This window comes from Pistacia vera, unplaced genomic scaffold (assembly GCF_008641045.1).
Source record: "Pistacia vera cultivar Batoury unplaced genomic scaffold, PisVer_v2 Contig891, whole genome shotgun sequence".
Classification (NCBI taxonomy): Eukaryota; Viridiplantae; Streptophyta; class Magnoliopsida; order Sapindales; family Anacardiaceae; genus Pistacia; species Pistacia vera.
The window spans coordinates 77,158-88,004 of NW_022196769.1; the positions used below are offsets into that span (position 1 = coordinate 77,158).

Sequence of the window (10,847 nt, forward strand, 5' to 3'; positions counted from 1 at the left end):
ACAAAATATTTAAATCCCAAAGTAGAGTTAACACGACAAGGACCCCACACATCTGAATGCGCTAACTCAAAAGGGGACGCATCCCTTTTATTGACACGCTTTGGAAAAGAACTACGAGTATGTTTTTCAAGCTAACACGACTCACAACCCAAGGACGATAATTTAGATAGACCTGGGATCATTTTCTGAAGTTTGGAAAGACTAGGATGGCCCAAACGATTATGAAGGAGATCCGAAGACTTGGAGACAATGCATGCTGTAGATGGGATATGAAGATGATATAGACCCTGTGACTCACGTCCTGTGCCAATCATTCGTCCCGTGTCGTGCTCTTGTATAACAACAGAGTCAGTATCAAAACGAATAGAGCAATTTAAGGAGCGGGTAAGTTTACTGACAGACACGAGATTAAATGGGCATTTGGGAATATAAGGCACAGAGTCTAATGCTAAGGAGGGGAGGGGTTTTGCACATCCAATAGCTTGAACATCGACTTTAGTCCCATTGGCTAAAGTAACAGGAGGTAAAGATACAGTATTTGTAATCTAAGTAAGTAAACTAGGGTTACTAGAAATATGATCCAAGGCACCTGAATCTAGGACCCAAGGTCCTAAAGCGGAAGACTGAGAAAGGCAAGCAACTGAATTACCCGTTTGAGCGATGGAGGCAATGGATGAAGAAGACTGCTTACTGGCCTAATACTGTAAGTATTCATCATAATCAATACCTGTGAGAGTTAAGGAGGGTTGAGCTGGCACTGTAGAGGACTCAGAATGAAGATTAGAGTGATCAGCCTGAGCAATATTAGCATCTCGGGTAGGTTGACCATGTAACTTAAAACATTTCTCTCTGGTATGCCCCCACCGATGACAGTAACTACACTTGGGCCGATTTCCTCTGCCACTTCGATCGCCCTGTTCTCGAAAAGTATGGGACTGAGAAACAAGGACCGAAGAGTCACCTAGGGAATGCACAATAGTAGGGGAGGAAACCCGAAGTAATCTTGCAAACACTTCATCAAGGGAAGGCACAGTGGATCCAGAAAGAATTTGATCTCGAACAGGTGTAAGATCTGGACTTAGAGCTGCAAGTGTCAGGACCATAAAGAACTTGTCCCATTGAGCCAAATCTTCTGCCGCAGATTTACCAACTGGTAATAGCAGATTGAATTCTATCTTAAAGGAAGCCATCTTACCAAGGAAGTTCAACATATTCATATCCTGTTGTTTGAGATGAACTAGGTTGGACACAACAGAATATAAACGTTGAATGTCATTTGTATAGAGAAGTTTAGCCTGACTCCAAATATCAACACAAGAGCGATAAGATTTGTAAATAGGGTGAAGGGGGGGATCAATAGTTTGCCATAACATACTACACATCATAGCATCAATTTTAGTCCAGGAAGACTTATCTGACGTAATATCGGCAGCTTTGGTGGTCAAGTGATCCTCCAGACCTTGACCCATACACCATAATTCAACAGAGGCAGCCCATGATGAATAATTAGCAGTCCTAATTAATCACTCAGTGGTGATGGGAGGGAGAGATACAAAAGAAAAACCACTTGGATGCGAAGGAGAGGCTGTTTTTGAAGAATCCATGAAGTCTTGAAACTGACAAAAACACAGAAACTTACGCTTGCCTGAAAAACTAAACACTCGTTGGAAAAACAGTACACTCGCCGGAAAACAAATCGGAGCAGAAGCTGATGGAAACACCTTGAAGGGGTTTGCCGCCGAGGTGGAGAGGAATAAGATGACGGTGGTGGTGAGAACTCACGCTCGCCGGAAGAACAGATCGGAGGAGGGGCTGCCGGAAAGATGATCGGCACGTGAGGGTGCGTGCAGCGACAGCCAACGACGAAACCACTTGGGTTAGGACGACAAGGAGAAGACGATCAGTCCGGTGTGATTGGACCAGATTCTGATCGTTGCCGGAGAACAGTCGCTACAAAAAAAAATTCGAGAAAGAGAGAATTTTTTTTGAAATTTCAGACACCAAGCTCTGATACCATGTGAAGAAATATTTTCTTGTATATTCATAATGAGATGTACAATGCATTTATAGTAAAAACAAAAAACTAATCTAGGAAGAAAATAATTACATTCCTAATATAATTGATCTGATTCCTAACATAATATAGAGAATAATCTTATTTCCTATTTTGCACTTCATCACCTATTTTACACTTCAACAAGAATATTGGATAGAATTCGCTCTAAACTATGCTAAGGGTGTTATTAAAATAAATTTGAAAATAATATGGGCTATTAATTCTACTAATGTGGGGGTTAAAAAGTAATTTATTAATTTATTTGTCAAGATTAGTTTGATAATAGCATTCTCTATACTGTGTCAGAATCCAAAATTCACTAAAAGTGTTGATTCAAGGGTGAGACCTGGAATGTATGAAACTAGGGGTGGAAACTTTAGATTCATGAAACCTTGGGTGGGAACATGTCATTTACTCATTTGAAAATTTCAAAACAGTTTAACAAACTAACTTCTGAAATATTATTTTATAATCTATAAATCAAATAGAATTGAAATTTAGAAACTGTAGCCGCATCATTCCCTCTTTTTATTATTGTCTTAATTGAAAGACAATTAGATACTAATACAATAATGAAACCTTTTACAAATTAATTTTATGTTAGAAGGTTGCATAAAATAAAGAAATCAGTGAAAACGAATAAATTTAGTATGCTAGAATTGATTAATTTGCGTAAGTGATTTATACAATTAATACAAATTAAATTTAACAAATTTTAATGAAAAAATCAGAAGCAAATTGGGCTTAAATTTATAGAAGAATTATGAAAAAAAAAACAGAGATGATAATATTATACTTATAAAATCTTTTTATTACTTTTTTTTTATAAATATGATATAATAATTTATAATTAATTAATTTGTAATAAATTCTATCTATGACTAATCAATTAAAAGCTATTACATCATCGTTTATGAAAAAAATTATAAGCAGCATTTATCCGACTATCTTTTTCACGATGATTTAATTAGAAATGAGACAGTATCGGCACTGTAGTTATGTACTGAACATAAAACGGCGTCATCCAACCCAGAAAACTGGGCCCACAGGGAAGCAAGATCCACCTCATGAAAATATCAATTAACCCCAATCAACTGTTCTCCCATTTAACTTTCTCATCGTTGTTATTGTTAGGGTCAAACTTAATGTTTTCTTGTGCCTGATTGAAACCGAGACCTGAATTGGACGATCTAGTTCCTTCTTTAACTTAGATCGTCATAAATTCAAGCTCGATCTATCGTTGTTTGGATTCAGGTAACCGATTAATACAATGTTTCTTTTTGACTGGTTCTACAGCGTCTTGGCTTCGCTTGGTCTGTGGCAGAAAGAGGCTAAGATCTTGTTCTTAGGCCTAGATAATGCTGGAAAAACCACCTTGCTCCACATGTTGAAAGACGAGGTCCTTTTTGTTTTATTTCTTATCTCTTTTCTTATAATCTTCTATTTTATGCTTCTATTTCCTAAATCGATTTTGAATTATTTTTTACTTTTTTGAGAAGTGGTAGGTAAGTGAAGTAGAATTTAGAATCTTATTCTTTTATAATTTGATTTATTTGAGACGTGGACAAACATAAATCTCCTCACAGGTGAATCGTACACAATCTGATTTAACATATTGCATCATTGTTTCATTTAACTGATTGCTCTTTGTGTTGGTGCTTTGACCCCTCCCTTTTTTTTTCAATTTCGGTACTTAAACGAAATGGAATTTGAGATTTACACTCTTTTTTGTTTTTGATGGAAATATGAATATTTACGTCTTCAGCTGTGTAGTTTAGGATGGAAGAAAATTTTTAATAAGTAGATAATTTCATAAGGCTTAATTGGATTAGTAAAGTTACTCTCAGACATTTATACTGTGTGCAAAACGTAGAAGTTTTGTTTCATCCTGCAGTACTTATTCTTGGGTTGATTTCAGAGATTGGTTCAGCATCAGCCAACGCAGTATCCCACATCGGAAGAGCTTAGTATTGGGAAAATTAAGTTCAAGGCATTTGATTTGGGTGGTCATCAGATTGCTCGTAGAGTCTGGAAGGATTACTATGCCAAGGTGAGTTATACTTAAAACTCAGTTAGTTTAGTACTTAAGTAATTTATATCGCATCTGAAGAGTGGACATACCACCTATTGGATTAATTGTTGCTATGTGCAACACTTTCAGCTTAACCCGATTCATTCTTAATTCAATAATATGTAATTTATTTGCTATAAGAAACGTGTAACTGCCAGTTATAATTATTAGCAGTTGTTGACCGGATTCAATGGTTTACGGATGCACCCTTGTTTGATATTTGTTTATTTCTATGGTTCTTTTGACATGCACTCATGTTAACTGTAATCAAGTGCTGCTTGTGATGTTTTTTGGTTTGAATCTTACCTTTTACTTGTTTCTACCATTGTTGTGATGCAACCCACATTTGTCCCATATATTACTCGAAAGTAATTGACAACATCTACCTGTTCATGCTATTGTCATAAGTTCTTCTCAACATATATTTGTATAAGTTAGACAACAACATGTTAACTTTTAGTACAACAATCTATTAATGCAAGGTTAACTAGCTGCATGTATAATTTTTTTTTTTTTTTTTGTCTTTTGCCTTGTGACATATAAGATACAGAAGAAAAATCTATTTGCATTTATGTGTTAACTTTTGTATCACTTTGGCAGTAAGACTCTTAATTAGATTTTCATTTTGAAGGTTATCGCCCTCTGTTTTAGTTTATATATATACTCATAAGAAAGGCTTCTTGCAGTGAATCATTGTTTATTTCCAAAAGTGTAACTTATGCTGTTTTAGGGCTTGAAGTTGTAATAGTGCATCCCTTGGTTTGCAAGAGTGCAGGTTGTGGTAACAGTTTGCCGGCTCTATGTCAAGCTTGTATTGAAGTTGCTACTAACGTGGTCCATGTTTAACTTAGGCATTAAATTATATTGAGGTGTTCTAGAACTGAATGCAATGAGGTTTTTATGGCTTTCTCCAACACCTATTATAGACGTCCTGATGATGCCTCTTCTGAAATTTTATTTAATTGCCTTTGGATTGACCTATACCATGTATCATTAATTTTTTTACCAACCAAGTTATTTTATGAGCTTGATTTGCTTTAACTCGTTATACTTTGCTTGCTTGGTGTTTTCTGTTATCTTCTATGTTGACATTCTTTACTTTGTCCTTCACTTTCCTTCTGTGATAAGCTTGATTGTTGCACCATTTTGCTGTAAGCCTTTTTGTTAATTTATTCAACTTCTTGTTAATTTACTGTGTAATTTAATTTCCCTATATTTGTTATGAAATTATCTCTGTGCCTTATGGTGCATTAAATTATTTCAATTGGCTAAAGCCAAAGTGCATTCCATCCATATATATATCATTGCATTTCTGTGCAACTAGAGTTGCTTCGGTTGGTTAGTAGAATCCCAATAGTTATTCTTTGTGCCTTGGCTTAGACAACGTTGATATGATAAGGCTTAGGTAGATGCATCCATTACACTGTTGACTGAGTTAACACGGATGAAGAGAGAATACTACTAGTCCCTATGAAAGTTATCACTTGGACCTTGATGGCAAAATTTATTTTATGTCTATCTGTGATGCTTACATCTTTCTTATGCTTAGAAGTTCTGTGATTATATATCTTCCTAATTCAACTGGGTGTATTTTTAAATTTGAAGACTCTAATTTTGGCCTTGTTGCAAATAATATATATTCGGCTTTCTCATCTCTGCAGGTAAAATACTTCTAATGTGGTTTGCATTATGTTACAGGTGGATGCTGTAGTCTACCTAGTGGATGCCTATGACAAAGAGAGGTTTGCGGAATCAAAGAAAGAACTGGACGCACTCCTTTCTGACGAGTCATTGGCTAATGTCCCTTTTCTTGTTTTAGGGAACAAGATTGACATCCCATATGCAGCCTCAGAAGATGAGTTGCGATATCATCTTGGCCTGACAAATTTCACCACTGGCAAGGGGAAGGTTAATCTAGCAGACACAAATGTCCGCCCACTGGAAGTGTTTATGTGCAGTATTGTGCGCAAGATGGGATATGGTGATGGCTTCAAATGGCTCTCCCAATACATCAAATAGCATAATGGCCGGTAGTGTTTTAGGAAGATGTATTGCATATCCCGAAAGCCCTATCCTATCCCACTGTGTCTCATCGCACGAATTGTATTAATCTCCTTGTTTGGTCTAGCTTGTGAGTGGGATTTAAATTGGAAGTACTGTGTTTTGAATCTGCGTGGAAGGAATTGTTAATGTTACTACTCTGTAAAATTGACTTGTGGTAGCAGGTCTTATCTGATATAATAGTTTGTTAAATTATTTGCCATCTATTGTCATATGCTGCAGTACAGCAGAAATATTGCATTCCTTTCCTATCACTGTCATATTGTATAATTGGGCTTTGCAGTATGTATTATTATTTTTAAGAACAAAAGGATTTAGCACTCTCCTTTCTGTCCACCCACATAATGTTTTCGGTTGGTTTTCATCGCATAGTTTGGTAGTACAGATAATATGCTGTGTGTGCAACTAGTCGTATGGAAAAGAAATAAAACTAATGGGAGGAAAACACCATTCTTTCAATTTTTTTTTTTTTTTTTTTTTTAATGTTTGCTGCAATAAGCTGCCGAAATCCTCGATAAAATTATCTGAATCGATTTCAGAGCGAGTTTCTGTGCCAAAACCTCGATAAGATTCTGTGACTCGATTCCATGGGGTTTCTGTACAACTTGGCTTGTGATAATTGCTCTCTTCATCAATCCTTTGATGGTTTTGGGATTATGGTTTTATAAGATGGAAAATTTGTAACCATCTTCAATGAGGAGTTTGATCATCAATCAGTAAATAAAACCTGTTGTATAGGTCCACAGTTTCATGCTTCCAATAATTGACTAGCCCATCTCATAGATTCGATATTCTAATAAACAACACCGTCAGATTTCAAGTGGAGACAAATGGCCAAACAGCATTTGACAATATATTGTCGGTTGCTGTAAACGTTTTTAATATACTTTTGATCGTTCCTGGCAAAATACAAATTGCTGTGGACGTTTTACTAATTCAAAGGCCAAAACAAAACAAATAAAACTTTATTCGATAGAAAAGACCCCACACATATCGCCATTACCACACTTCACTGCCACGCCTAACGCATAAGATAAGATTAAACATCCGCGTATTGAACACTATACCCAACTTATCAGTCACGTGCACACATCTCTCACCACTTCTAGTCTTATTTTTTAACATTTGACTGTTGACTCATCCCTCTTTCCCCCGCTATATATAACTTATAAACACTCACCCATACCCCATAATAAATCTCTACTTACAACTGAAGATCCACCACCACAACTGAAACTACAAGATATGGGCAACTACACTTCCTCTTGTTTCTTTGTTCATTCAACCCTAAAAGCAAAGCTTGTCGATGCTAATGGAAACCTGAGGCAGGTCAACCTTCCCATTAAAGCTGCCGAGGTCATGCTTGAAGAACCAGGCCACGTCATTTCTCCAGTGGACGGGCTCCTGAGAACTCGCCGTATATCGGCCATGCGAGCTGACGATGAACTTTTGGCAGGAAAACTTTACATGTTTGTTCCTATTAATAGAGTCAACGGGAAAGTTACAGAGAAAGATATTTCGATAATAGAGGCTGCTTCTGGCAAAAAGAAATCGTTACGCTTACGTAGGAGGAAGAGGAGCAACGCCAAGGTGTTACCCACTGTAACTGAAGAGGTGAGGGAAGATAGAGAAGAAAGTGATCAGGTTACTGTTTTGAGAGTGAATGATACGGGGTTCGCCAGTCATCGATTTAAGAATCAAAAGCAGTGGAACCCAGTTTTGGAAGCCATTTCTGAAGTCTACTGAAGATTACAAGTTTTTCGTGGCTTTGACTCTGTGTTCGTCCATGGAATTTATAACTTAATTATCAGAATATGCAACTATGCAAGTGTACATCATGATTAATTCTTAATGAACAAGCCTACGAAGCCCAAAGCTGGCCCATTTTTTGGCCATTGGACTTGATAGAAAGCTTGAAGGTGGCCGAGGGCCTTAACCAAAACATAACTGCACGGGCTTATGGGCCTAAAAAGTGATATATCATATTGTATTTAATAAAAGTTAATCTTTCGTATTTCACCATACTTGGTGTTCTATTGCCAGTTTAAGTAAAGGTTTTGCTTGCTTGATTGCTCAATTAAGGGGCCGTTTGACAAATGACATGAAGTTTATTTATTAGAAAACTTAAACCGTGTTAATCATTTTACTCTTAATGACATTATAATACAAGTTAATCACTGCACCATCCTCTATTACAAATTTTTTTTTTTTTTTAATCGTCGCAAGTGTTTGGACCAGTTTGCATACACCTCAACTAATCTCCTATTAATGCCTTAGAATTGTTGGCCGAGTAAGAATCCCAATGATCACCTCTATTAATATTTAGGGAGACTTGAACTAGGCATGGCAACGAGGTGGGGCCAAGGACCCCACTCCCCGTCCTAAAAAACACTCCTTGCCCTCCCCCGTCCCATTACAAGGAAGTTGGGGATTCCCCCATCCTCGCCCCGCAAGGAATTTTAGAGACTCGTCCCTACCCCGTTAATTTTACAATGACATCAATTATGAGAACAAACGCATGACAAAAACTATTTGAGCATTCAAAAAACAATAGTCAATTCTCTTTCAATGTTGAGATTTGTCCACATGACAAACGCTTAAGTTAATCTTTTAAACTTAAGATAAGACATTGCACTTGTCCAAAATACAGAATATATATATATAGCGTAGAGCGGGGGAAGGGCACTCCCCACCCTATCCCTAAATACCGGGATTAAAACTCCTCCTGTCTCCGCAAAAATTGGGGAATCCCCATCCCATACGGGACGGGGCAGGATGGGGCTCTAGAATTTCAGGACTCATTATTATGCTTAACTTGAACTCAATAATTTATAAAACATTTTTTTGTTATTTTTATTATCAAATCATCGAATGATAATTCAATTACGATTACTTAAACCAATATACAATTGTTACTTAAATAAAAATATTCTTTGATTTAATTATAAGTACGAAAAAGACATGCATTTACGTATGAATTTGCATATAAAAGGTTATCTCATTCATATGATTCAATAGTATATACACCCGTGAGAATTAGAAACAAAAATATAAATCACGGAAAACTTTGTAGTTGGACCGTCCAACTTAACTCATGCTTCAGGTAACTGGCAACACATTATACAAAAAGATTAGTTAGTATAATTACAGTTGAACGGTTCTTTGACTTCCATTTAACGCTAGGCCCTAGTGAAGACAAAAGGACCCCACCTATCCAGAACATCTCTGACCATTGGATCAAGTTAATTACATACGTAAACTGTCAATATCTCATGTACAAACAGATCTGAAGGACAACAACTCCATCTTTTAAGTTATTGCCAAGTCCACCATTATATCCCTCACAAGATGGAGCGGTTTAACAAACATTTCCTACGCATTCCTACTTATACTTTCTTTAATTTCATACACATTACTTCTAAACTTCAACCAATACACACACACACACACACACGCCTTCTCCCTCTCATGGGTAACTACATCACATATCGACCCTTTGATGCCACCATCAGAAAAGTCATTCTATCAGACGGCACTGTGCATGAGTTTGACTATCCTGTCACTGTAGCAGAGCTGATGCTAGAGCACCCACAAGAAGTTGTAGTTGAGTTGCACTCGGCCGTCACTGGTAAGAGGCCAAAGCCGTTGCCTGCTGACAAGAAATTGGATGTAAAGAAGGTTTACTTAATGCTCCCCATCAAGCGAGGCAAGCCAGCTTCGTTAACTTCAGACGAAGCTCGTCAGGTTCTTTTGAGTGCGAATTCAGTGTTAAGATCGCAGTCCCTTTTATTGTCATCGAAGTTTCTTCCTTTGTTTGCTAAGATATGTCCTGCAGCTACTGGAGAGGCACAAAAGTTTATTAAGTTGCAGAAGAAGGAAAGCTCGGAGGAGAGACCAGTGGAGCTCAACATTGTATCGGAGCTTTTGCCGGAAAGTTTGGACGGGAGGCCAGAGTATTTGAATAGAACACTTTCGGGAAAGGCGTGGAAGCCTAGCCTGGATACAATTAAGGAGAAAAAGGTTGAGAAGAAGGTTCCCCACTGGTTGTTTCACAAAGGTTTTATTGTATCTAATTAATTTTTATAAGGAAAGCTTTGATTTATTAGAAAAAAAAAAAAAAAATGAAAATGGAGCTACTGGGCATAATTTATATGTTTTCTTTTCTTTTGCATATCTTGCCTCTTTTATCTTTTCAAACTTTTCTTGGTTTTTTTTTTTTTTTTTGGGATATTATGTATACCTATGGGTAAAGGAAAAAATTGAAATGTATGTAGTTTATTGAATTCAGGCCAAATGTATAAGTCAAATTGGACTTATAATCTTTGATATATATGGGACTATGGGTTTAAGCCCAAAATTTATACTCATATAGCAAGAGAAAGGTTATTGGGTTATATTAATTCCTTAATTACAATATGCAGTATATAAAAAAAAATGATGAAAATGTGCAATTGATGATAATATTCTCCTCGTCAACTTAAATATTTTATAATTCATTAAGTAATTACGTGGTACAAACCCGACCTGTGTATTTTCTTAGTGGGCTGTCAAACACCTTTCGCATACACGTATAGATGTTAATAATCAGTATACCCAGAGTCCTTCTGCGGGTAAGTATACAACATATGAGTCATTTTTGCATTTTAATATTGTAGATGC

At 36.7% G+C, this 10,847-nt stretch overlaps 3 protein-coding genes across 3 annotated transcripts; all 3 read left to right on the forward strand.

Moving 5' to 3' along the window:
- The first annotated feature begins 3,180 nt into the window (after positions 1-3,180).
- Positions 3,181-6,437, forward strand: LOC116119518 (GTP-binding protein SAR1A). The gene is made up of 3 exons (XM_031405458.1): positions 3,181-3,455; positions 3,975-4,106; positions 5,826-6,437. Exons 1-3 carry the CDS (start codon positions 3,327-3,329, stop codon positions 6,144-6,146), a joined length of 582 nt encoding a protein of 193 aa, XP_031261318.1. The 5' UTR covers positions 3,181-3,326; the 3' UTR covers positions 6,147-6,437.
- Positions 6,438-7,329: 892 nt separating this feature from the next.
- Positions 7,330-8,210, forward strand: LOC116119516. The gene has a single exon (XM_031405456.1). It carries the CDS (start codon positions 7,434-7,436, stop codon positions 7,932-7,934), a length of 501 nt encoding a protein of 166 aa, XP_031261316.1. The 5' UTR covers positions 7,330-7,433; the 3' UTR covers positions 7,935-8,210.
- Positions 8,211-9,628: 1,418 nt separating this feature from the next.
- LOC116119506 lies at positions 9,629-10,270 on the forward strand. The gene has a single exon (XM_031405451.1). The coding sequence runs from the start codon at positions 9,657-9,659 to the stop codon at positions 10,263-10,265; it is 609 nt and encodes a 202-aa protein (XP_031261311.1). The 5' UTR covers positions 9,629-9,656; the 3' UTR covers positions 10,266-10,270.
- Positions 10,271-10,847: the final 577 nt, after the last annotated feature.

Coding starts and splice junctions, on each gene's coding strand:
- LOC116119518 (XM_031405458.1), top strand. CDS start 3,327: ATGTTTCTTTTTGACTGGTTCTACAGCGTCTTGGCTTCGCTTGGTCTG. Junction 3,456..3,974: donor TCCACATGTTGAAAGACGAG/GTCCTTTTTGTT, acceptor GGTTGATTTCAG/AGATTGGTTCAGCATCAGCC. Junction 4,107..5,825: donor GGAAGGATTACTATGCCAAG/GTGAGTTATACT, acceptor ATTATGTTACAG/GTGGATGCTGTAGTCTACCT.
- LOC116119516 (XM_031405456.1), top strand. CDS start 7,434: ATGGGCAACTACACTTCCTCTTGTTTCTTTGTTCATTCAACCCTAAAA.
- LOC116119506 (XM_031405451.1), top strand. CDS start 9,657: ATGGGTAACTACATCACATATCGACCCTTTGATGCCACCATCAGAAAA.